The sequence below is a fragment of the Oncorhynchus keta genome, chromosome 12 (assembly GCF_023373465.1).
Source record: "Oncorhynchus keta strain PuntledgeMale-10-30-2019 chromosome 12, Oket_V2, whole genome shotgun sequence".
NCBI lineage: Eukaryota > Metazoa > Chordata > Actinopteri > Salmoniformes > Salmonidae > Oncorhynchus > Oncorhynchus keta.
Genome location: NC_068432.1, coordinates 54,408,010 through 54,434,804, shown reverse-complemented (window position 1 = coordinate 54,434,804; position 26,795 = coordinate 54,408,010). Strand labels below are relative to the sequence as shown.

Here is a 26,795-nt window from a genome sequence, read left to right as displayed (position 1 = left end):
TAGCCATGTTATTACCTGGTGCTCCTGTATATAGCCATGTTATTACCTGGTGCTCCCTGAGAATAGCCATGTTATTACCTGGTACACCCTGTATATAGCCATGTTATTACCTGGTACTCCCTGTATATAGCCATGTTATTACCTGGTGCTCCCTGTATATAACCATGTTATTACCTGGTACTCCTGTATATAACCATGTTATTACCTGGTACTCCTGTATATAGCCATGTTATTACCTGGTACTCCCTGTATATAACCATGTTATTACCTGGTACTCCCTGTATATAACCATGTTATTACCTGGTGCTCCCTGTATATAACCATGTTATTACCTGGTACTTCCTGTATATAACCATGTTATTACCTGGTACTCCCTGTATATAGCCATGTTATTACCTGGTGCTCCCTGTATATAACCATGTTATTACCTGGTACTCCTGTATATAACCATGTTATTACCTGGTACTCCTGTATATAGCCATGTTATTACCTGGTACTCCCTGTATATAGCCATGTTATTACCTGGTGCTTCCTGTATATAGCCATGTTATTACCTGGTACTCCTGTATATAACCATGTTATTACCTGGTGCTCCCTGTATATAGCCACGTTATTACCTGGTACTCCTGTATATAGCCATGTTATTACCTGGTACTCCTGTATATAGCCACGTTATTACCTGGTACTCCTGTATATAGCCATGTTATTACCTGGTGCTCCCTGTATATAGCCATGTTATTACCTGGTACTCCCTGTATATAACCATGTTATTACCTGGTACTCCTGTATATAACCATGTTATTACCTGGTACTCCCTGTATATAACCATGTTATTACCTGGTGCTCCCTGTATATAGCCTTGTTATTACCTGGTACTCCTGTATATAGCCATGTTATTACCTGGTGCTCCTGTATATAGCCATGTTATTACCTGGTGCTCCCTGAGAATAGCCATGTTATTACCTGGTACTCCCTGTATATAGCCATGTTATTACCTGGTGCTCCTGTATATAGCCATGTTATTACCTGGTGCTCCTGAGAATAGCCATGTTATTACCTGGTACACCCTGTATATAGCCATGTTATTACCTGGTACTCCTGTATATAGCCATGTTATTACCTGGTGCTCCTGTATATAACCATGTTATTACCTGGTACTCCCTGTATATAACCATGTTATTACCTGGTACTCCTGTATATAGCCATGTTATTACCTGGTACTCCTGTATATAACCATGTTATTACCTGGTACTCCCTGTATATAACCATGTTATTACCTGGTGCTCCCTGTATATAGTCATGTTATTACCTGGTGCTCCTGTATATAACCATGTTATTACCTGGTACTCCTGTATATAACCATGTTATTACCTGGTGCTCCCTGTATATAGCCATGTTATTACCTGGTGCTCCCTGTATATAACCATGTTATTACCTGGTACTTCCTGTATATAACCATGTTATTACCTGGTACTTCCTGTATATAACCATGTTATTACCTGGTACTTCCTGTATATAACCATGTTATTACCTGGTGCTCCCTGTATATAGTCATGTTATTACCTGGTGCTCCCTGTATATAGTCATGTTATTACCTGGTGCTCCCTGTATATAACCATGTTATTACCTGGTACTCCCTGTATATAACCATGTTATTACCTGGTGCTCCCTGTATATAACCATGTTATTACCTGGTACTTCCTGTATATAGCCATGGTATTACCTGGTGCTCCCTGTATATAACCATGTTATTTTTACTCATTGTTATTCGTTACTCAGTTGCGTTTTTATTACTCATTACTATTTCACTTTTTTTTTTTTTTTAATCTTTCAGGGTAAAAATAACATTTGATTTGCTAAACTATCAATTTCAGTGGAAATTGTAAACAATTACCTCATCATTTATGGTTCTTTATTCTTATAGTAACATCACTAGTGCCACTTGATAAGAAACAGTAAACTCATAGCCTGGTACAAGATCTATTCGTGCCTTCATGCCACGCATTGTCATGCCAAACAACAAGGCAGAAACAGACTCGTACCCCAGGCTAGAATCCTCATGTACCATCGTTCATTCATAATTAAACATGTCAGGACAAATGCCCAGACACTAGTTTTATCTCTCTGCCAGAACTTCTCACGTCAACCATGAACCTGAGGTTTGCCTAGGGGCACAAACAAACTCATAAACATTCATTTTTCAGGACCCGGTCTTTCAATGATAAATCGTAAAAATCCAAATGACTTCACAGATCATTGTAAAAGGTTTATACACTGTTTCTCATGCTTGTTCAATGAACCATAAACAATTAATGAACCTGCACCTGTGGAACGGTCGTTGAGACAATAACACCAAAGGAAGATGCCCAGGGTCACTGCTCATTGGCGTGCATGTGCAGTAGGCATGCTGCAATGAGGCATCTGGACTGCAGATGTGGCCAGGGAAATAAATTGCCATGTCTGTACTATGAGACGCCTAAGACAGCGCTACAGGGAGACAGGGCGGACAGCTGATCGTCCTCACAGTGGCAGACCACGTAACAACACCTGCACAGGATCGGTACATCCGAACATCACACCTGCGGGACAGGTACGGGATGGCAACTGCCATCCTGCACCTGATGGAGGGAATGAAAAATCCCTCCATCAGTGCTCAGACTGTCCGCAATAGGCTGAGAGAGGCTGGACTGAGGGCTTGTAGTGGGCCTGTTGTAAAGGCAGGTTCTCACCAGACATCACCGGCAACAACATCACTGGACCAGACAGGACTGGCAAAAAAAATCACGTTCTGTGCGTGATTTCCTTCAAGACAGGATTGTCAGTGTTCTGCCTGGCCAGTGAAGAACCCGGAACTCAATCCCATTGAGCACATCTGGGAGCTGTTGGATCGGAGGGTGAGGGCTTGGGCCATTCCCCCCAGAAATGTCAGAGAACTTGCAGGTGCCTTGGTGGAAGAGTGGGGTAACATCTCACAGCAAGAACTGGCAAATTTGGTGCAGTCCATGAGGAGGAGATGCACTGCAGTACTTAATGCAGCTGGTGGCCACACCAGATACTGACTGTTACTTTTGACCCCCCCCTTTCTTCAGGGACACATTATTCCATTTCTGTTAGTCACATGTCTGTGGAACTTGTTCAGTTTATGTCTCAGTTGTTGAATCTCGTTATGTTCATACAAATATTTACACATGTTAAGTTTGCTGAAAATAAACGCATTTGACAGTGAGACATTTAATTTTTTTGCTGAGTTTATTAACTTGAAATCCAATGACATGAGGTATGTGTTTGTGTGGGGGGGAGGGGTCTGGGGTTGAAACAATATGATTTAGGAGTGGTCTGGGGTTGAAACAATATGATGTAGGAGGGGTCTGGGGTTGAAACAATATGATGTAGGAGGGGTCTGGGGTTGAAACAATATGATGTAGGAGGGGTCTGGGGTTGAAACAATATGATGTAGGAGGGGTCTGGGGTTGAAACAATATGATGTAGGAGGGGTCTGGGGTTGAAACAATATGATGTAGGAGGGGTCTGGGGTTGGAACAATATGATGTAGGAGGGGTCTGGGGTTGAAATAATATGATGTAGGAGGGGTCTGGGGTTGAAATAATATGATGTAGGAGGGGTCTGGGGTTGAAATAATATGATGTAGGAGGGGTCTGGGGTTGAAACAATATGATGTAGGAGGGGTCTGGGGTTGAAATAATATGATGTAGGAGGGGTCTGGGGTTGAAATAATATGATGTAGGAGGGGTCTGGGGTTGAAACAATATGATGTAGGAGGGGTCTGGGGTTGAAACAATATGATGTAGGAGGGGTCTGGGGTTGGAACAATATGATGTAGGAGGGGTCTGGGGTTGAAACAATATGATGTAGGAGGGGTCTGGGGTTGGAATAATATGATGTAGGAGGGGTCTGGGGTTGAAACAATATGATGTAGGAGGGGTCTGGGGTTGAAATAATATGATGTAGGAGGGGTCTGGGGTTGGAACTCAATAGGAATGTGGGGGGCTGTTTTTATTTTTCTTTTGTAGTTTTCTTGAAGTCTCGCCCTTAAACTAAAATAGATACAATCATTTTAATCTGTAACAAATGTCATTATTTTTGTTAAAATAAGTCTACGGTTTTCTTTCCTCATTAATAATAATAATAATAATATTATTTCACATTATTAATCCTTACACATAAGACGATGAGATAACAGTCTCTTTTTACATGCCACAGTCATGCTACAGGGTATTTATACAAAGACTAGATGGAATCCAGCAGCAGCTTGGTAACGAGCCAATCCCTAAAATAATAATACAATTCATTTAAAAAACACACACACACACACTTTCAGATTCAAAAGATTACATCTCAACTGATAAAACAAGCAGACATGATGACTTATCTGAATATTAACCTTAGGACTCTCAATCATAGACCTTTTGATGCCAGCAGACACATGAACTCGTCCCCACTCTTTTGCATGGTAAAACTCCCAGTCCAAAGAAACACACAGAGCACCCTCCTAACCGAGGGCCTTTGTGTAGTCTGTGCAGTCGAGCGGACAATGAAGTTTGAATTGAATGGGGGTCCACCACCTCTCTCCATCACTCTGCCAGTCTCTGGGTCACCACCTCTCTCCATCACCCTGCCAGTCTCTGGGTCACCACCTCTCTCCATCACCCTGCCAGTCTCTGGGTCACCACCTCTCTCCATCACTCTGCCAGTCTCTGGGTCACCACCTCTCTCCATCACCCTGCCAGTCTCTGGGTCACCACCTCTCTCTCTCCATCACCCTGCCAGTCTCTGGGTCACCACCTCTCTCCATCATCACTCTGCCAGTCTCTGGGTCACCACCTCTCTCCATCACTCTGCCAGTCTCTGGGTCACCACCTCTCTCCATCACCCTGCCAGTCTCTGGGTCACCACCTCTCTCCATCACTCTGCCAGTCTCTGGGTCACCACCTCTCTCCATCACGCTGCCAGTCTCTGGGTCACCACCTCTCTCCATCACTCTGCCAGTCTCTGGGTCACCACCTCTCTCCATCACTCTGCCAGTCTCTGGGTCACCACCTCTCTCCATCACTCTGCCAGTCTCTGGGTCACCACCTCTCTCCATCACTCTGCCAGTCTCTGGGTCACCACCTCTCTCCATCACTCTGCCAGTCTCTGGGTCACCACCTCTCTCCATCACCCCCTGCCAGTCTCTGGGTCACCACCTCTCTCCATCACCCTGCCAGTCTCTGGGTCACCACCTCTCTCCATCACTCTGCCAGTCTCTGGGTCACCACCTCTCTCCATCACTCTGCCAGTCTCTGGGTCACCACCTCTCTCCATCACTCTGCCAGTCTCTGGGTCACCACCTCTCTCCATCACCCTGCCAGTCTCTGGGTCACCACCTCTCTCCATCACTCTGCCAGTCTCTGGGTCACCACCTCTCTCCATCACTCTGCCAGTCTCTGGGTCACCACCTCTCTCCATCACCCTGCCAGTCTCTGGGTCACCACCTCTCTCCATCACTCTGCCAGTCTCTGGGTCACCACCTCTCTCCATCACTCTGCCAGTCTCTGGGTCACCACCTCTCTCCATCACTCTGCCAGTCTCTGGGTCACCACCTCTCTCCATCACTCTGCCAGTCTCTGGGTCACCACCTCTCTCCATCACGCTGCCAGTCTCTGGGTCACCACCTCTCTCCATCACTCTGCCAGTCTCTGGGTCACCACCTCTCTCCATCACCCTGCCAGTCTCTGGGTCACCACCTCTCTCCATCACTCTGCCAGTCTCTGGGTCACCACCTCTCTCCATCACTCTGCCAGTCTCTGGGTCACCACCTCTCTCCATCACCCTGCCAGTCTCTGGGTCACCACCTCTCTCCATCACGCTGCCAGTCTCTGGGTCACCACCTCTCTCCATCACCCTGCCAGTCTCTGGGTCACCACCTCTCTCCATCACTCTGCCAGTCTCTGGGTCACCACCTCTCTCCATCACCCTGCCAGTCTCTGGGTCACCACCTCTCTCCATCACTGGTGTCCCCCAGGGCTCTGTTCTAGGCCCTCTCTTATTCTCGCTATACACCAAGTCACTTGGCTCTGTCATAACCTCACATGGTCTCTCCTATCATTGCTATGCAGACGACACACAATTAATCTTCTCCTTTCCCCCTTCTGATGACCAGGTGGCGAATCGCATCTCTGCATGTCTGGCAGACATATCAGTGTGGATGACGGATCACCACCTCAAGCTGAACCTCAGCAAGACGGAGCTCCTCTTCCTCCCGGGAAGGACTGCCCGTTCCATGATCTCGCCATCACGGTTGACAACTCCATTGTGTCCTCCTCCCAGAGCGCTAAGAACCTTGGCGTGATCCTGGACAACACACTGACGTTCTCAACTAACATCAAGGCGGTGTCCCGTTCCTGTAGGTTCATGCTCTACAACATCCGCAGAGTACGACCCTGCCTCACACAGGAAGCGGCGCAGGTCCTAATCCAGGCACTTGTCATCTCCCGTCTTGATTACTGCAACTCGCTGTTGGCTGGGCTCCTGCCTGTGCCATTAAACCCTACAACTCATCCAGAACGCCGCAGCCCGTCTGGTGTTCAACCTTCCCAAGTTCTCTCACGTCACCCCGCTCCTCCGCTCTCCCACTGGCTTCCAGTTGAAGCTCGCATCCGCTACAAGACCATGGTGCTCGCCACGGAGCTGTGAGGGGAACGGCACCTCAGTACCTCCAGGCTCTGATCAGGCCCTACACCCAAACAAGGGCACTGCGTTCATCCACCTCTGGCCTGCTCGCCTCCCTACCACTGAGGAAGTACAGTTCCCGCTCAGCCCAGTCAAAACTGTTCGCTGCTCTGGCCCCCAATGGTGGAACAAACTCCCTCACGACGCCAGGACAGCGGAGTCAATCACCACCTTCCGGAGACACCTGAAACCCCACCTCTTCAAGGAATACCTAGGATAGGGTAAGTAAGGGTAGGTAATCCTTCTCCCCCCAACAAGATTTAGATGCAAGTGGCTGTTCCACTGGTTGTCATAAGGTGTATGCACCAATTTGTAAGTCTCTGGACAAGAGCCAGTCTGCACCACCTAAATGACTTAAATGTAAATGTAAATCACTCTGCCAGTCTCTGGGTCACCACCTCTCTCCATCACCCTGCCAGTCTCTGGGTCACCACCTCTCTCCATCACCCTGCCAGTCTCTGGGTCACCACCTCTCTCCATCACTCTGCCAGTCTCTGGGTCACCACCTCTCTCCATCACTCTGCCAGTCTCTGGGTCACCACCTCTCTCCATCACCCTGCCAGTCTCTGGGTCACCACCTCTCTCCATCACCCTGCCAGTCTCTGGGTCACCACCTCTCTCCATCACCCTGCCAGTCTCTGGGTCACCACCTCTCTCCATCACTCTGCCAGTCTCTGGGTCACCACCTCTCTCCATCACCCTGCCAGTCTCTGGGTCACCACCTCTCTCACCATCACCCTGCCAGTCTCTGGGTCACCACCTCTCTCCATCACCCTGCCAGTCTCTGGGTCACCACCTCTCTCCATCACTCTGCCAGTCTCTGGGTCACCACCTCTCCATCCATCACCCTGCCAGTCTCTGGGTCACCACCTCTCTCCATCACTCTGCCAGTCTCTGGGTCACCACCTCTCTCCATCACCCTGCCAGTCTCTGGGTCACCACCTCTCTCCATCACGCTGCCAGTCTCTGGGTCACCACCTCTCTCCATCACTCTGCCAGTCTCTGGGTCACCACCTCTCTCCATCACCCTGCCAGTCTCTGGGTCACCACCTCTCTCCATCACGCTGCCAGTCTCTGGGTCACCACCTCTCTCCATCACTCTGCCAGTCTCTGGGTCACCACCTCTCTCCATCACTCTGCCAGTCTCTGGGTCACCACCTCTCTCCATCACTCTGCCAGTCTCTGGGTCACCACCTCTCTCCATCACTCTGCCAGTCTCTGGGTCACCACCTCTCTCCATCACTCTGCCAGTCTCTGGGTCACCACCTCTCTCCATCACTCTGCCAGCCTCTGGGTCACCACCTCTCTCCATCACCCTGCCAGTCTCTGGGTCACCACCTCTCTCCATCACCCTGCCAGTCTCTGGGTCACCACCTCTCTCCATCACTCTGCCAGTCTCTGGGTCACCACCTCTCTCCATCACTCTGCCAGTCTCTGGGTCACCACCTCTCTCCATCACCCTGCCAGTCTCTGGGTCACCACCTCTCTCCATCACACTGCCAGTCTCTGGGTCACCACCTCTCTCCATCACCCTGCCAGTCTCTGGGTCACCACCTCTCTCCATCACTCTGCCAGTCTCTGGGTCACCACCTCTCTCCATCACCCTGCCAGTCTCTGGGTCACCACCTCTCTCCATCACTCTGCCAGTCTCTGGGTCACCACCTCTCTCCATCACCCTGCCAGTCTCTGGGTCACCACCTCTCTCCATCACCCTGCCAGTCTCTGGGTCACCACCTCTCTCCATCACTCTGCCAGTCTCTGGGTCACCACCTCTCTCCATCACTCTGCCAGTCTCTGGGTCACCACCTCTCTCCATCACCCTGCCAGTCTCTGGGTCACCACCTCTCTCCATCACCCTGCCAGTCTCTGGGTCACCACCTCTCTCCATCACCCTGCCAGTCTCTGGGTCACCACCTCTCTCCATCACTCTGCCAGTCTCTGGGTCACCACCTCTCTCCATCACCCTGCCAGTCTCTGGGTCACCACCTCTCTCCATCACCCTGCCAGTCTCTGGGTCACCACCTCCATCACCCTCCAGTCTCTGGGTCATCACCCCCTGCCAGTCTCTGGGTCACCACCTCTCCATCACATCACCACCTCTGCCAGTCTCTGGGTCACCACCTCTCTCCATCACCCTGCCAGTCTCTGGGTCACCACCTCTCCAGTCTCCATCACTCTGCCAGTCTCTGGGTCACCACCTCTCTCCATCACCCTGCCAGTCTCTGGGTCACCACCTCTCTCCATCACGCTGCCAGTCTCTGGGTCACCACCTCTCTCCATCACTCTGCCAGTCTCTGGGTCACCACCTCTCTCCATCACCCTGCCAGTCTCTGGGTCACCACCTCTCACCCTGCCATCACGCTGCCAGTCTCTGCCAGTCTCTGGGTCACCACCTCTCTCCATCACTCTGCCAGTCTCTGGGTCACCACCTCTCTCCATCACGCTGCCAGTCTCTGGGTCACCACCTCTCTCCATCACTCTGCCAGTCTCTGGTCTCTGTCACCACCTCTCTCCATCACCCTGCCAGTCTCTGGGTCACCACCTCTCTCCATCACCCTGCCAGTCTCTGGGTCACCACCTCTCTCCATCACCCTGCCAGTCTCTGGGTCACCACCTCTCTCCATCACGCTGCCAGTCTCTGGGTCACCACCTCTCTCCATCACGCTGCCAGTCTCTGGGTCACCACCTCTCTCCATCACGCTGCCAGTCTCTGGGTCACCACCTCTCTATACATGATAGAGATATAGATGAACAGAAGCAGAATGATGAAGAAGTCATCCAGGAAGCCGAGCAGACCGAACAGAGCCTCGGGGATGAAGTCCAGAGGGGAGATCAGGTAGGTCAGAGCCCCGATCAGACACAGCAGGACACGGATCCGGAACATCCAGAACAGGCCCCCTACGGAGAACATCTCCCTGAAGAGGTGGCGTAGCAACGTGGGGACGTCACGCAGCCGGTCCATCAGCTGAGAGCAGGGAGAGCAGGGAGAGCAGTGGAGAGCAGTGGAGAGCAGTGGAGAGCAGGGAGAGCAGTGGAGAGCAGGGAGAGCAGGGAGAGCAGGGGAGAGCAGGGGAGAGCAGTGGAGAGCAGGGAGAGCAGTGGAGAGCAGGGAGAGCAGTGGAGAGCAGGGAGAGCAGTGGAGAGCAGTGGAGAGCAGGGAGAGCAGTGAGAGCAGTAGAGAGCAGTGGAGAGCAGCGGAGAGCAGTGGAGAGCAGGGAGAGCAGTGGAGAGCAGGGAGAGCAGGGAGAGCAGTGGAGAGCAGGGAGAGCAGTGGAGAGCAGGGAGAGCAGTGGAGAGCAGGGAGAGCAGGGGAGAGCAGGGAGAGCAGGGAGAGCAGTGGAGAGCAGGGAGAGCGTGGAGAGAGCAGGGAGAGCAGTGGAGAGCAGTGGAGAGCAGGGAGAGCAGTGGAGAGCAGGGAGAGCAGTGAGAGCAGTGAGAGCAGGGAGAGCAGTGGAGAGCAGGGAGAGCAGTGAGAGCAGGGAGAGCAGGGAGAGCAGGGAGAGCAGTGAGAGCAGGGGAGAGCAGTGGAGAGCAGGGAGAGCAGTGGAGAGCAGGGAGAGCAGGGAGAGCAGTGGAGTTACACATGTTTGTGTTTAAGCAGTAACATATAGCCTGGTCCCAGATCTGTTTGTGCTGTCTTGACAACTCCTATGGTCATTACCTAGCCTGGACCCAGATCTGTTTGTGCTGTCCTGCCAACTCCTATCGTCATTACCTAGCCTGGTCCCAGATCTGTTTGTGCTGTCCTGTCAACTCCTATGGTCATTACCTAGCCTGGTCCCAGATCTGTTTGTGCTGTCCTGTCAACTCCTATGGTCATTACCTAGCCTGGTCCCAGATCTGTTTGTGCTGTCCTGTCAACTCCTATGGTCATTACCTAGCCTGGTCCCAGATCTGTTTGTGCTGTCCTGTCAACTCCTATGGTCATTACCTAGCCTGGTCCCAGATCTGTTGGTGCTGTCCTGTCAACTCCTATGGTCATTACCTAGCCTGGTCCCAGATCTGTTTGTGCTGTCTTGCCAACTCCTATGGTCATTACCTAGCCTGGTCCCAGATCTGTTTGTGCTGTCTTGCCAACTCCTATGGTCATTACCTAGCCTGGTCCCAGATCTGTTTGTGCAGTTTTGCCAACTCCTATGATCATTGGCACGTAATACAGTTTCGTGAGATGGTAAAACATATCTGGGACCAGGCTACCGTAACCGTAGTAATGGTTAATTATGACATCACGGAACAGAACGGGGAGTGAGTAACTATGATTTTAATTTCATGAATAAAATTTCAAGAAATCAGTTTGAAATTTGGTGTAGACTCTCTCTCTCAGTCTATCCAGTGATAACAATTCTCTCTAAGTGCACGAGAGAAAATACTTAACGTGGCAAATTAAAAACTCACAGATCTGGGTTGCCCGGAGAACCTGCGGTTGTAGTCGCCGAGATCCCGGAGGATGAAGAGCGGTTCAACCGTTCCATCCTGTACCTGCTGAGGGGAGACTTGCTCGTGGAAGAGCGGGAACAACAGGGTCACCTGGGAGAGAAATGTTTGGTGAGAACAACTGCGCTACAAACCCATCTGTTGGAAATGTTATTTATTTATTTATTTCAGCATCCAAAAGAGAAACACAGAAGAATAGTAAAAAGGTACTGTTTTGTTTTCAACCATGTGTGGATCAATTGTATTACTAAGTGTGTATGATAATACATGTGTTGAAAGTTGGAGGCAACATTTAGTCTCACCATTTGTCTGCAGATGGGACAATTGATCGCACCGAACCATGTCCCATATCTCCAATACGCAATTATACAAGAACCTACAAGAAATAAAAGGAAAACTTGGATCAAATCCAGATGGATCTATCCAATAGGTTAATCATTCAATAGTTGGCCTGGTTCTAATTCCTTGTTCGTATTGGCCTAGAGCAGGGCTGTCCAACAATGTCCCCGGAGAGTTACCCTCCTGTAGGTTTTAACAACAACAATGTCCCCAGAGTTACCCTCCTGTAGGTTTTAACAACAACAATGTCCCCAGAGAGTTACCCTCCTGTAGGTTTTAACAACAACCATGTCCCCAGAGTTACCCTCCTGTAGGTTTTAACAACAACAATGTCCCCAGAGAGTTACCCTCCTGTAGGTTTTAACAACAACAATGTCCCCAGAGAGTTACCCTCCTGTAGGTTAACAACAACCATGTCCCCAGAGAGTTACCCTCCTGTAGGTTTTAACAACAACAATGTCCCCAGAGTTACCCTCCTGTAGGTTTTAACAACAACAATGTCCCCAGAGAGTTACCCTCCTGTAGGTTTTAACAACAACCATGTCCCCAGAGTTACCCTCCTGTAGGTTTTAACAACAACAATGTCCCCAGAGAGTTACCCTCCTGTAGGTTTTAACAACAACCATGTCCCCAGAGTTACCCTCCTGTAGGTTTTAACAACAACAATGTCCCCAGAGAGATACCCTCCTGTAGGTTTTAACAACAACAATGTCCCCAGAGAGATACCCTCCTGTAGGTTTTAACAACAACCATGTCCCCAGAGTTACCCTCCTGTAGGTTTTAACAACAACAATGTCCCCAGAGAGTTACCCTCCTGTAGGTTTTAACAACAACAATGTCCCCAGAGTTACCCTCCTGTAGGTTTTAACAACAACAATGTCCCCAGAGTTACCCTCCTGTAGGTTTTAACAACAACCATGTCCCCAGAGTTACCCTCCTGTAGGTTTTAACAACAACAATGTCCCCGGAGAGTTACCCTCCTGTAGGTTTTAACAACAACCATGTCCCCAGAGAGTTACCCTCCTGTAGGTTTTAACAACAACAATGTCCCTGGAGAGTTACCCTCCTGTAGGTTTTAACAACAACCATGTCCCCAGAGTTACCCTCCTGTAGGTTTTAACAACAACCATGTCCCCAGAGAGTTACCCTCCTGTAGGTTTTAACAACAACAATGTCCCCAGAGAGATACCCTCCTGTAGGTTAACAACAACAATGTCCCCAGAGTTACCCTCCTGTAGGTTTTAACAACAACAATGTCCCCAGAGTTACCCTCCTGTAGGTTTTAACAACAACCATGTCCCCAGAGTTACCCTCCTGTAGGTTTTAACAACAACCATGTCCCCAGAGAGATACCCTCCTGTAGGTTAACAACAACAATGTCCCCAGAGTTACCCTCCTGTAGGTTTTAACAACAACAATGTCCCCAGAGTTACCCTCCTGTAGGTTTTAACAACAACAATGTCCCCAGAGAGTTACAGTAAAACTGTAGCAGGTACAGCCTCAGTGTTCACAGTACAACTGTAGCAGGTACAGCCTCAGTGTTCACAGTACAACTGTAGCAGGTACAGCCTCAGTGTTCACAGTACAACTGTAGCAGGTACAGCCTCAGTGTTCACAGTACAACTGTAGCAGGTACAGCCTCAGTGTTCACAGTACAACTGTAGCAGGTACAGCCTCAGTGTTCACAGTACAACTGTAGCAGGTACAGCCTCAGTGTTCACAGTACAACTGTAGCAGGTACAGCCTCAGTGTTCACAGTACAACTGTAGCAGGTACAGCCTCAGTGTTCACAGTACAACTGTAGCAGGTACAGCCTCAGTGTTCACAGTACAACTGTAGCAGGTACAGCCTCAGTGTTCACAGTACAACTGTAGCAGGTACAGCCTCAGTGTTCACAGTACAACTGTAACTTCAAGCAGGTACAGCCTCAATGTTCACAGTAAACATTGAGCTCAGCAGACCTGATATTTGCTCAGTGCCGAAAAAAGGGAACATTGTTTGTAACTCACCTTGATTTTTCACCTGTGTTTTATCCGTTTCTGTATGAAAATATGTAGTGACTGGGAATCGGAGTTGGTTTGACGTGACTGGGAATCGGAGTTGGTTTAACGTGACTGGGAATCGGAGTTGGTTTGACGTGACTGGGAATCGGAGTTGGTTTGACGTGACTGGGAATCGGAGTTGGTTTGACGTGACTGTGAATCGGAGTTGGTTTGACGTGACTGTGAATCGGAGTTGATTTGACGTGACTGGGAATCGGAGTTGGTTTGACGTGACTGTGAATCGGAGTTGGTTTGACGTGACTGTGAATCGGAGTTGGTTTGACGTGACTGTGAATCGGAGTTGGTTTGACGTGACTGTGAATCGGAGTTGGTTTGACGTGACTGTGAATCGGAGTTGATTTGACGTGACTGTGAATCGGAGTTGGTTTGACGTGACTGTGAATCGGAGTTGATTTGACGTGACTGGGAATCGGAGTTGGTTTGACGTGACTGGGAATCGGAGTTGGTTTGACGTGACTGGGAATCGGAGTTGGTTTGACGTGACTGGGAATCGGAGTTGGTTCGACGTGACTGGGAATCGGAGTTGGTTTGACGTGACTGGGAATCGGAGTTGGTTCGACGTGACTGGGAATCGGAGTTGGTTCGACGTGACTGGGAATCGGAGTTGGTTCGACGTGACTGGGAATCGGAGTTGATTCGACGTGACTGGGAATCGGAGTTGGTTCGACGTGACTGGGAATCGGAGTTGGTTCGACGTGACTGGGAATCGGAGTTGGTTCGACGTGACTGGGAATCGGAGTTGGTTCGACGTGACTGGGAATCGGAGTTGGTTCGACGTGACTGGGAATCGGAGTTGGTTCGACGTGACTGGGAATCGGAGTTGGTTCGACGTGACTGGGAATCGGAGTTGGTTCGACGTGACTGGGAATCGGAGTTGATTTGACATGACTGGGAATCGGAGTTGATTTGACGTGACTGGGAATCGGAGTTGATTCGACGTGACTGGGAATCGGAGTTGGTTCGACGTGACTGGGAATCGGAGTTGGTTCGACGTGACTGGGAATCGGAGTTGGTTCGACGTGACTGGGAATCGGAGTTGGTTCGACGTGACTGGGAATCGGAGTTGGTTCGACGTGACTGGGAATCGGAGTTGGTTCGACGTGACTGGGAATCGGAGTTGATTCGACGTGACTGGGAATCGGAGTTGATTCGACGTGACTGGGAATCGGAGTTGATTCGACATGACTGGGAATCGGAGTTGATTCGACATGACTGGGAATCGGAGTTGATTCGACGTGACTGGGAATCGGAGTTGATTCGACGTGACTGGGAATCGGAGTTGATTCGACGTGACTGGGAATCGGAGTTGATTCGACGTGACTGGGAATCGGAGTTGATTCGACGTGACTGGGAATCGGAGTTGATTCGACGTGACTGGGAATCGGAGTTGATTCGACGTGACTGGGAATCGGAGTTGATTCGACGTGACTGGGAATCGGAGTTGATTCGACGTGACTGGGAATCGGAGTTGATTCGACGTGACTGGGAATCGGAGTTGATTCGACATGACTGGGAATCGGAGTTGATTCGACATGACTGGGAATCGGAGTTGATTCGACATGACTGGGAATCGGAGTTGATTCGACATGACTGGGAATCGGAGTTGATTCGACATGACTGGGAATCGGAGTTGATTCGACATGACTGGGAATCGGAGTTGATTCGACATGACTGGGAATCGGAGTTGATTCAAAATGACTGGGAATCGGAGTTGATTCAAAATGACTGGGAATCGGAGTTGATTCAAAATGACTGGGAATCGGAGTTGATTCGACATGACTGGGAATCGGAGTTGATTCGACATGACTGGGAATCGGAGTTGATTCGACATGACTGGGAATCGGAGTTGATTCGACATGACTGGGAATCGGAGTTGATTCGTCATGACTGGGAATCGGAGTTGATTTGACATGACTGGGAATCGGAGTTGATTCAACAAGTAGACTATCAATGCCTGCTGGGCCCGGCATGCCCTGAACTTTTTGTATTGCTTGTTGGTTTGGCAATTCCACTGTCAGGCAGAGAAATATGCTGAGAAGGATTATCACCAAGGTACTTGGAGTCAAACAGACAGACCTTGATGAGATCTTTAAGGTCAGGGCCCCCCGCAAGGCTCACAAAATCATTTTAGAACCAAGCCACCCCCTGTACCCGGACTTTGAACTAATCCCATGTGGGTGCAGGTATAGGGCACCCCTCAGCAGGAAAAACACAACTAGACAATAATTTGTGCCAGGTGTGATATCCCTCCTAAATAGCTTGGGCGTATGTTCCTATCGACCCGGTAAGGCCAGCAGGCTAATGTTCCTATCGACCCGGTAAGGCCAGCAGGCTAATGTTCCTATAGACTCAGTAAGGCCAGCAGGCTAATGTTCCTATAGACTCAGTAAGGCCAGCAGGCTAATGTTCCTATAGACTCAGTAAGACCAGCAGGCTAATGTTCCTATAGACTCAGTAAGGCCAGCAGGCTAATGTTCCTATAGACTCAGTAAGACCAGCAGGCTAATGTTCCTATAGACTCAGTAAGGCCAGCAGGCTAATGTTCCTATAGACTCAGTAAGACCATCAGGCTAATGTTCCTATAGACTCAGTAAGACCATCAGGCTAATGTTCCTATAGACTCAGTAAGGCCAGCAGGCTAATGTTCCTATAGACTCAGTAAGACCATCAGGCTAATGTTCCTATAGACTCAGTAAGACCAGCAGGCTAATGTTCCTATAGACTCAGTAAGACCAGCAGGCTAATGTTCCTATAGACTCAGTAAGACCATCAGGCTAATGTTCCTATAGACTCAGTAAGACCATCAGGCTAATGTTCCTATAGACTCAGTAAGGCCAGCAGGCTAATGTTCCTATAGACTCAGTAAGACCATCAGGCTAATGTTCCTATAGACTCAGTAAGGCCAGCAGGCTAATGTTCCTATAGACTCAGTAAGGCCAGCAGGCTAATGTTCCTATAGACTCAGTAAGGCCAGCAGGCTAATGTTCCTATAGACTCAGTAAGGCCAGCAGGCTAATGTTCCTATAGACTCAGTAAGGCCAGCAGGCTAATGTTCCTATAGACTCAGTAAGGCCAGCAGGCTAGTCTCTTTTTATTGGTATGTAACTGTTATGAAAGTTGTTTGTCAATTTTGTTTTGTTATTTAAACGGCACTTTAAACGTGTACATGACACTGCAACAACATTTCCCCATGTTGACAATAACGTCAGTAATTAAATCTATCAACGACGCAAATGTTAGCTAGCCAACATTTCCCCACGGTGACAAAGTCAGTAAAGTAAAGAGTTCCTGAAGTGAGCGTTACTGAAGTAAAACTGGAGTGGGTGAAGAGGCCGACCTCCAGCCTTTGGAAATCTCGCTCCAGTCAAATTGGGCTCCGCTCCTCTCACATACTCTGCTATGGACCCTGGTTCTGATTCCTTGTTTCTATCAGTCGAGTGCGACAGCCACACTTACCACAGAAGAGGTGGCCACAGTTAGTTTCCACAGGCAGCACGGCCTGCTGTAGACACACTGGACAGGACATGTCTGTATAGAACTGTCGCCTGGGTTCGGCTGGTTCAGCTTCCTGAGGGACAGAGAAAGCCAGGGATGTGGTATGATACTTTCATGGTATGATACACACACAATATAAAAACGTTTTGAAATGGATTAAACTAGTCCGGATAGTCCCTCTTTGTATCAGTACATTGTCTTCCATTTGGTGCCTAATGAACATGACCCAGAAAAGAACCGTTACAGAGGCAGATGTTCACACCTGAGATTCGGACTGTAGCTGTTGCCGAACGGCACGGACATGTTCCTGGTTCTCTGGGTGGATGTTATACTGCTCATTTCTGCAGGTAGAGATGTGTAGAATAAATCAATAAAAAAACATTTAGGTTCAGATATTAGAAACACGCCAACTACAACATTCATTGGTATATCAGTTGAAAACAAAATACATGTTTGTTTTAAGTAATAAACTTTTTTTGTTGTTGAAAATAACTGGTTACAAAAAAACATCACAACACCATTTATTCCCATAAGAATGTCAAGAATTACTAGACCTGCAGAGCAGAGTTACCAGTCCACACAGGAACGTGACACTGAGAACGACCACAAACAAGACAGGGTTGCTGACTCCTTCGATGAGTGAGTCTTCATCTTGCAGCAAATAGTCCACCTCGTCACATTCATTGTTTTCATCCATTCCACTTAATCATATCCTATAGAACTGGTTTAGAACAGAGAGAGTAAATATATGACTCAATTTCAGCCCAAACTCCCCCTATCTACCTAGCTATAGTGAGCTAACGTTTCTATTGTGTTATTGACTGTATGTTTGTTTATGTGTAACTCTTGTGTTGTTGTTTGTGTCGCACTGCTTTGCTTTATCTTGGCCAGGTCACAGTTGTAAATGAGAACTTGTTCTCAACTGGCCTACCTGGTTAAATAAAGGTGAAATAAATAAATAAAATAAGTTTGAAAAAAAAAAAACGTTACTGTTAGCTAGCTAATAAACGCAAACCACAACGCAGAGCCAGAGTTTATAGCTAAATATGGCTTAGGCTATATCTGTCGTACTGCTAAACTGTAGCCAATGCAGATAATAAGAACGAAAAGGGGCTATATAAAGTCAGGTATGTTCATGTTTACAAGCTAAATGTATCACCCCATCCATTGGGCTTCCACTAGAAAGCACAGCCACAAAGTCTACATTTGAAAAGTAAAATGTGTTTTTAGGTCATAATTAAGGTTAGGCTAAATGTTAGCAGTACGCTGAAGGTTATGGTTACCTGTCCATTGCACTGAAGTACAATAAGAAAGATCCCATTGGAATTGACTGCTCCACTTCCGCATTCTTAGAAAGGTCCTTTTCCAGCCTTCCTCTAAATGGCGTCCCAATTACTGCCTGCTCTAAATTCAACCTAATGTATTTATTCACATTTTCGTGGAATAAATCAGTCCATATTTTTTTGTACTTCTTCACATATGCTTATGATTATTTGCATTTCTTTAGAGGTATTCTGGACTATCTAACGTTGATAAAGATGGTTGATCCTATTCAGGCTCGATGTTTCCCCGAATTCAGAGTGGTATCTTTTTTTGGTTTGCAGTAGATAACACAGCTACAAAGTCAACATTTGTTATATCGTTAAAAAAAAAGTCTGAAAACAAAAATAAGATTTTTGTTCTTAATTAAGGGTTAGGCTTATCAACGTGGTTAATGTTAGGTTTAAAATCTGATTTTAAGAAGATAAATTGTAGAAATAGGCAGAGTTGATGACTTTGTGGCCGTGGTAACTAGTGACGACCATCCCAGCTGGTTGGAAAAAGCTTGACAGAAGGGGTGACCGACCGGTAGATGTGTGTCTTAACGTCTCTGTTTATGATCAAATAATATTTACTTTTGACGTTGTATGCACTAATGCAAGTGGAAACAGCGTGGGACCGTATCCGTCCTGTCGGGAAAACCGATTAGTTTCGCTTTTTACAAATAATAATTCCTCGTTTTGGTTATCCAGTTGATCAGACGTGTCAGTCTTGTTGATTATTTTTTTTTTTATCTCGATAGCTGGCTGGCCATTTTCAGATAAAGAAGGGCGATCAACGTGGATTAACTGGACCAGTTACCTACAGTACGATGAGTACCTTGGATTCTGTGGATCGAGTTGAACTGTGCGAGAGCCTTTTGACATGGGTACGTATACATTGATTATCTCGGTTTGTAGACGAAATGTAGCTTCAGCTCGCGCTAAAATCGAGTCTACCAAACCTAGGAAAGTTATGGTAGCCAACGCGTTACATATATATATATATATATATATAACACACAGCTGTCTGTGCGGGTCGCTACACAATATATTTATATATATATAACACACAGCTGTCTGTGCGGGTCGCTACACAATATATTTATATATATATATAACACACAGCTGTCTGTGCGGGTCGCTACACAATATATTTATATATATATAACACACAGCTGTCTGTGCGGGTCGCTACACAATATATTTATATATACATACGTGTGTGTGTGTGTGTGTGTGTGTGATATATATATATATAACTCTTGTCTGGTTGTTAAAATACGGATAACTAACGTTAACTAATTGTCTATTCTAGTTAAGGTAACAAGCATAGTTAAACTGCTGGCTTCATGACTACTGCTTGAGGATGATGACAGAGTTTAAAACGCTGTCATCAAACTCTGTCATCATCCTCAAGCAGTAGTCATATATTAGCCAGCTGTTTAACTATGTTAAGTACCTTATTAACGAGGGTGGACGACTAGCTATCAGGATTTTTAACAACCAGACAAGATAAAACTCTAGTAGCTATTTTACAAACGTTAATCAGAGATGTTGAAGGATATCCCCGCCATGGACAGACAAGTTGACGCATCAATACTCTACATGTGTTCTTCTCTAAGGAGCCCTCTTCTAAATTGTCCTGAGATTCTGTCTCACTCAATCATGAATTTCCTAACAGCAGGTTGTCATGTGGCTAATTACTAAAAATGTAATGTTTAATTGATACGGAAGTTGACAGAGACCTTGTTTTCTATTTGACCTTCTGTCCAGCTATCATAACAAAAAGTTGTATTGTCAATTTTGTTTTGTTATCATAACAAAAAGGTTGACGCATACTGGCCACAAAAACAGTGAGCGGGCCCAGGTGTGTCCTAGGGATGAAACAGTGGGACTGTAGACAATAGACTGCAGGTCTATTCAAAGTTCCCAGTGATGTATTGAAAGTTGTTGACTTACCAAAAATGTAGATTGTGTAGTCTAATATGGCTTGGTTAGCTAGTTTTGGTTAGCTATCTTTTTATCCGGACGAAGCAGGTACAAAGCCGAGGTAAAAGGTACAACACTGCTCAAAAACATTTCTCATAAAAAAAAAAAAACACATCCTCTTCTGAGTCGTCGTGGCTGGGGTTATCTGTCCCTGAGATTGGACATTGAGCTGTGACACTGTGATGTCTCTTGATATTGGGGTGTTTTCAGATGTTTCTACCACACCATCAATCCTAAACTGATCATGATGATTGGGTGTGATTTTATTTATTCCATTTTAAATAGCTAAGTAAAAAAAATTTTTAAATGCATTGTACGTTACTGGTCCAAAGCTAGCGATCCACAGACAGTAGTTAAAATGAATTCATATTGACAAGATAAACCTTAACTTACGGGCTATGTCTTTAAAGAAAGATAATAGAACTAGTTGCTCCTGCTCCTTTCTCTGGAAATAATATGGTTGGCTCACATTCCTCAAATAGCTGTTAGCATTGTTGCTAAAAAGATACTGAAGCAGGCCACCACTCGCACAAGAGAACGTTGTTTTCCTCTGTCAGCAAGCATTGTATTACACTTGCAAGCATACACACAGTAGCCTAGGCCATGTCGCCGAAGCCTGAACCCTGGAAAGTGTGGGTTTACTCAAGTATTCTCAAAAATTCCTCCTCTGCAGGAAACTGGTGTCAAGGGGACTGGGCCTATGCCTTTGTTTTGATCACACTCATACCAAGTTGTATTTTCCTTATTGGGACCACTGGGAAATAATGGACAGTAATTTGACAAACTATTTAATCTCCCTAAATGAACTGCAGTCTGAATTATTATTAAAACGGGTTCAGCAGCGAAGCTGGTAAAGCCCTATTGTATTTGTTGCTGTTCGTTATTAGGTGATCAAGCAGCGAAGCTGGTAGGTAAAGCCCTATTGTATTTGTTGCTGTTCGTTATTAGGTGTTCAAGCAGCGAAGCTGGTAAAGCCCTATTGTATTTGTTGCTGTTCGTTATCAGGTGATCAAGCAGCGAAGCTGGTAAAGCCCTATTGTATTTGTTGCTGTTCGTTATCAGGTGATCAAGCAGCGAAACCCTATTGTATTTGTTGCTGTTCGTTGTCAGGTGATCAAGCAGCGAAACCCTATTGTATTTGTTGCTGTTCGTTATTATTCAACCGGTTCTTCTCGACAAGGACATTAACATGCACATTCCTGTAAGATGGTAAGGCCCAGGAAGAAGCATGATGGTAAAGGGCCAAGGACCACACCCTCTCATGCCAATCTCCCACATGGTGGCGCTATAATAGATTGAAAATGCTAACTTTGATAGGTCACACCCCTCACCACGTTTGACCTAGAGTCATGAAATTCGGGTACATGGGTCACAATCCTCACAAGGAACAAATTTGCCTCAAGGACCCGTAAGGTCGATCCATTATGGATTTTCCTCCATTCAGAATTTTGTGATGTACACTTAAAATGCTCCTCCTCTGTTACCGAATGACTGGTCTGCACGAAACCTGATATGTGGTATCTATGGAAACGGTTCTCCCAACTCAATATTTTTCCAAATTAGTACCTAAAACAACATGGCCACTGTCGACCAATAAGCCTTCACGTGGGTGTGGTCTGGCACATGAATGCATATAAATCAGTCAAGGATAGTCATATTGTAACAACATGGCCACTGTCGACCAATAAGCCTTCACGTGGGTGTGGTCTGGCACATGAATGCATATAAATCAGTCAAGGATAGTCATATTGTAACAACATGGCCACTGTCGACCAATAAGCCTTCACGTGGGTGTGGTCTGGCACATGAATGCATATAAATCAGTCAAGGATAGTCATATTGTAACAACATGGCCACTGTCGACCAATAAGCCTTCACGTGGGTGTGGTCTGGCACATGAATGCATATAAATCAGTCAAGGATAGTCATATTGTAACAACATGGCCACTGTCGACCAATAAGCCTTCGCGTGGGTGTGGTCTGGCACATGAATGCATATAAATCAGTCAAGGATAGTCATATTGTAACAACATGGCCACTGTCGACCAATAAGCCTTCACGTGGGTGTGGTCTGGCACATGAATGCATATAAATCAGTCAAGGATAGTCATATTGTAACAACATGGCCACTGTCGACCAATAAGCCTTCGCGTGGGTGTGGTCTGGCACATGAATGCATATAAATCAGTCAAGGATAGTCATATTGTAACAACATGGCCACTGTCGACCAATAAGCCTTCGCGTGGGTGTGGTCTGGCACATGAATGCATATAAATCAGTCAAGGATAGTCATATTGTAACTACATTTGTTACCCATGTTCCAACCAATGGTCAATACTCAACACATGTAAACACATTCAGATCGATCACACGGGCACATGTTTATGTCTCTTGATGTGTTTGAGTCAGTGATGGAATTTGGCACACATGCTCAGGGATATGAGTCTAGTTAACCTGTAATGTATCGCTAAGTTTGGCTGCATGGTAGGGCTGGGCAACGTGTCCAAAATATATTAGGATAATTTTTAACGGTGTTTGATATCGAATGTTTTTGAATAATCAAAGTTCTACATTTTCTTTATGAGTAGTGCGTCACCCTAGGGTGGCAACACATACATTCTAAATTATTTTCAATGGGTCTTTTTTGGGGGATCCCGATGGGAGCAGCGGTCTAAAGCACTGTCCTTAGTGCTTGAGGCATCCCTACAGACACCGTTGTTCGAATCCAGGCTCTATCACAACCGGCCGTGATTGGGAGTCCCATAGGGTGGCGCACAATTGGCCCAACGTCGTCCGGTTTTGGCCGGGGTAGGCTGTCATTGTAAATAAGAATTTGTTCTTAACTGAGTTGCATAGTTAAAACATTTTTTAATACTGTTCAATTGAACCAAAAATCATTTTCAGCATTTTCATCAATTTCTGCATTTCCTGCGCTCATTTGAGATCATTTCCACGTAGAGCTGCACGATACGGGCAAACAATCTAGATCTTATTTTTAACCAAATGTTGCAATTGCGATTTGACTTGTGACAGAACTGTTGGAATCATGAAAATAGAATGATTGTTCAAATTCTACAGTTAGAACATAATAGTGGACACTTTTGAATACAGTGTTTGACATGACAAGAAATGAAAATGCCAGGGAGGAGTTATTGTGACAGGTAGGAACCAAAGTGTTGACAAGTGTTTCCTAGGGGGCCCTATAATCTTTGGCTACATTGAATGTTTTCTCTTATCTACTTCATGTAGCTAACATTCTTGCTTCACTTACTCCTCTCCTGATTTAGAAGATACTGTTGCACAAAAAACAGGAACATGTAGACTTACATCATCACTGGTATTATCAGACTGTATAGCTATTTACAATTGCTTAGACTGAACATATTTATTAGCATTTGCGGCTAACAAGCGTTAGGCCAAACTCACTAAGAAAATACAAATGATCTGTTTGCAGATGAAAGAGAAACAAACTGCTAATGGATTTATATTAAGAAGCAAAGTGAAAACCGCATTGTTGTCATGATCATTTTTGCATGTGCTGCGTTGACCATGTAGACTGAACGCAAGTACAGTGTGGCAAAAAAGTATTTAGTCAGCCACCGATTGTGCAAGTTCTCCCACTTAAAAAGATGAGAGAGGCCTGTAATTTTCATCATAGGTACACTTCAACTATGGCAGACAAAATGAAAAAAAAAAAGAAATCCAGAAATTCACATTGTAGGATTTTTAAGTAATTTATTTGCAAATTATGGTGGAAAATAAGTATTTGGTCACCTACAAACAAGCAAGATTTCTGGCTCTCACAGACCTGTAACTTCTTCTTTAAGGGGCGGTGTTAAACGTTTTAAACAAAATTGGGATCTTCTCCCCCAGCTCTCGACCCGCTCCACTAAAGCCCTGTCGATGTGAATGGGGGGCGATTCGGCCCTCCATTTTCTATAGTCCTCAATCAACTCCTTTGGCTTGTTGACGTTGAGGGAGACGCTGTCAAACATTGTTTGCAATGTTTCTACGAACTTTACTGATACTATTTGGATTTCTCGTCTGTCTGTTGTGACTGCGTTTGAGCCTGTGGATTACTGAACAAAAAGGGGGGTCTTTGGATATAAACGTGGACTTTATCGAACAAAAGGAACATTTATTGAGTAAATGGGAGTCTTGTGAGTGCAACCATATGAAGATCATCAAAGGTAAGTGATTAATTTTATTGCTATTTCTGACTTGTGTAACACCTCTACTTGGCTGATAACTGTTTGTAATGATTTGTCTGCTGGGTGCTGTTCTCAGATAATCTCATGGTTGAAAGCTTTCGCCGTAAAGCCTGCTTGAAATCGGACACCGTGGTTGGATTAACAAGAAGTTAATCTTTAAAACAATGTTTATACACTTGTATGTTTTATGAATTTTTATAATGAGTATTTCTGTTTTTTAATTTGGTGCTCTGCAATTTCACAGGATGTTGGCCAGGTGGGACGCTAGCGTCCCACATACCCTAGTGAGGTTAACTAACATTTTTATATCAATGTTCCTGTGATATGTAAGGAATGTTTCCCAAGAGACCATCCTCTTAATATCAAATAGAATTTACCCAGAACTGTGTTACACGTTCTCAATATTTTAAGATACTAATGTTGTATACTGTGAAACGCTACTTACAGCGCTAGTGTTATTGAGAGATGAACATGGTAATGCTTTCACTGATTGCACATAAATTAACATTGTTCCTACATGGTGTGCTTGCTTTGCTATCCAATTTATCTTGTCCTTTGTGTCATCCTGTGAACCCCGTTCATTGCTGCTTGCAGCTATATTTTTTGGTAACATTTTCCCTGGGAGTTCCACCCATCCGCTCCACCCATCTGTTTCCTCTCCTTTAGAATTGAGTGGAGGATTTCCTCATTTTAGCTTTCTCTCAGATGACAGTGAGGCTCTGCCTAGTGCAGCTCATTTAGAGGTGAGGAGAACTAAAAATACTACAAACAGATGTGAAAAATGGAAACTGAATTAAAACAAAAAGAGATCAGTCATTTTCAAACAACTGAATATGTCTGTTTAAAAACGAGCTCCTTGAGTGCCAAGGCCAGGGGTTTAGAGGTTATACAATAATCTGAATAAGATTAGCAGATGAATTAGGATTTGATCGGAGTACGTTAACATATGAATGCGGATGGGCCTTGTACCAGTCTATGTTTCTTGGAGAGGATATTGCTTATAGGGTGGTTGGGGTCTCCTATGCTGACTGTTATTGTCTGGCTCACCCTCGGCCTCTGCAGCTTATAGGGTGGTTGGGGTCTCCTATGCTGACTGTTATTGTCTGGCTCACCCTCGGCCTCTGCAGCTTATAGGGTGGTTGGGGTCTCCTATGCTGACTGTTATTGTCTGGCTCACCCTCGGCCTCTGCAGCTTATAGGGTGGTTGGGGTCTCCTACGCTGACTGTTATTGTCTGGCTCACCCTCGGCCTCTGACTGTTATTGTCTGGCTCACCCTCGGCCTCTGACTGTTATTGTCTGGCTCACCCTCGGCCTCTGACTGTTATTGTCTGGCTCACCCTCGGCCTCTGACTGTTATTGTCTGGCTCACCCTCGGCCTCTGACTGTTATTGTCTGGCTCACCCTCGGCCTCTGACTGTTATTGTCTGGCTCACCCTCGGCCTCTGACTGTTATTGTCTGGCTCACCCTCGGCCTCTGACTGTTATTGTCTGGCTCACCCTCGGCCTCTGACTGTTATTGTCTGGCTCACCCTCGGCCTCTGACTGTTATTGTCTGGCTCACCCTCGGCCTCTGCAGCATGCGAGGGCAAAAATGTAAAACACCAATTTTGTCAACATGTACTCTAATGGGTCGTCTAACGAGCTGGCGGTCATCACCTCCATGCTAATCCACAACAGGGTTTCTGTTAGCCAGCAATTGCCGGCTTTTGGCTGATAATGAAAAGCTGTTAAAACTGATAAGCTGATAGAAGCTGATAGAACTGACCTGAAGAAGAAACAATCCCAGTGCAAAATGGTTTTATTCACTGATGTAAATACCAGTCAATGTAAAATACACTTGGTTCATTTGCATAATGTAATACAACTAACACAACTAAACTTTTCAGGACCCTGTCTTTCAATGATAAATCGTAAAAATCCAAATAACTTCACAGATCTTCATTGTAAAGAGTTTAAACACTGTTTCTCATGCTTGTTCAATGAATCATAAACAATTCATGAACCTGCACCTGTGGAACGGTCGTTGAGACACTAACAGTTTACAGACGGTAGGCAATGAAGGTCACAGTTATGAAAACTTAGGACACTAAAGAGGCCTTTCTACTGACTCTGGAAAAACACCAAAAGAATGATGCCCAGGGTTCCTACTCATCTGTGTGAACGTGCCTTAGGCATGCTGCAAGGAGGCATCTGGACTGCAGATGTGGCTAGAGCAATAAATTGCAATGTCTGT

The 26,795-nt window shown here is 46.2% G+C and overlaps 2 protein-coding genes and 1 long non-coding RNA gene across 78 annotated transcripts in view; 2 read left to right on the top strand and 1 right to left on the bottom strand.

Moving 5' to 3' along the window:
* Positions 1–3,230: 3,230 nt before the first annotated feature.
* Positions 3,231–17,757, bottom strand: rnf170 (ring finger protein 170). 31 transcript variants are annotated; one of them, XM_052458659.1, is made up of 17 exons: positions 17,615–17,757; positions 17,323–17,401; positions 17,022–17,133; positions 11,466–11,539; positions 11,125–11,256; positions 9,344–9,694; positions 9,123–9,194; positions 8,928–9,035; positions 8,104–8,751; positions 7,600–7,995; positions 7,272–7,415; positions 7,128–7,199; positions 5,781–5,996; positions 5,385–5,708; positions 5,205–5,348; positions 4,843–5,022; positions 3,231–4,763 (listed from the first exon to the last, which is right to left on the bottom strand). In XM_052458659.1, the coding sequence occupies exons 1-6, from the start codon at positions 17,755–17,757 to the stop codon at positions 9,425–9,427; spliced, it is 810 nt and encodes a 269-aa protein (XP_052314619.1). In that variant the 3' UTR covers positions 3,231–4,763; positions 4,843–5,022; positions 5,205–5,348; positions 5,385–5,708; positions 5,781–5,996; positions 7,128–7,199; positions 7,272–7,415; positions 7,600–7,995; positions 8,104–8,751; positions 8,928–9,035; positions 9,123–9,194; positions 9,344–9,424. The 31 variants fall into 31 exon arrangements, with proteins under 31 accessions (XP_052314619.1, XP_052314591.1, XP_052314590.1 ...); XM_052458631.1 differs by lacking the exon at positions 17,615–17,757 and having other exon boundaries at positions 9,159–9,194; positions 17,323–17,420; XM_052458630.1 differs by lacking the exon at positions 17,615–17,757 and having other exon boundaries at positions 8,928–8,999; positions 9,159–9,194; positions 17,323–17,420.
* Positions 11,522–13,765, top strand: LOC127906475 (uncharacterized). 42 transcript variants are annotated; one of them, XR_008061547.1, is made up of 7 exons: positions 11,524–11,775; positions 11,817–11,902; positions 11,985–12,027; positions 12,069–12,195; positions 12,239–12,445; positions 12,575–12,865; positions 12,905–13,765. It is a non-coding gene; the product is annotated as an uncharacterized LOC127906475 (long non-coding RNA). The 42 variants fall into 42 exon arrangements; XR_008061527.1 differs by lacking the exon at positions 11,985–12,027; XR_008061534.1 differs by lacking the exon at positions 11,985–12,027 and having other exon boundaries at positions 12,028–12,195.
* An 891-nt stretch (positions 17,758–18,648) lies between the features above and the next one.
* Positions 18,649–26,795, top strand: part of hook3 (hook microtubule-tethering protein 3) — a 77,141-nt gene continuing 68,994 nt past the window's right edge. For 3 of the 5 annotated variants that reach the window (XR_008061470.1, XR_008061469.1, XR_008061468.1), the window contains exon 1: positions 18,649–19,248. Coding sequence is in view for 2 of the 5 variants with exons in the window: in XM_052458628.1 (XP_052314588.1) it covers positions 19,192–19,248 (57 nt within the window). In the remaining 3 variants the exon portion in view is untranslated. The remainder of the gene's footprint in view (positions 19,249–26,795) is intronic. The other 2 variants (XM_052458628.1, XM_052458627.1) reach the window with 2 other exon arrangements.

Coding starts and splice junctions, on each gene's coding strand:
- rnf170 (XM_052458659.1), bottom strand. CDS start 17,757: ATGGATGAAAACAATGAATGTGACGAGGTGGACTATTTGCTGCAAGAT. Junction 17,402..17,614: donor CTGGTAACTCTGCTCTGCAG/GTCTAGTAATTC, acceptor CTCTACCTGCAG/AAATGAGCAGTATAACATCC. Junction 11,540..17,021: donor CTGTGGCCACCTCTTCTGTG/GTAAGTGTGGCT, acceptor TATTTCTTGTAG/GTTCTTGTATAATTGCGTAT.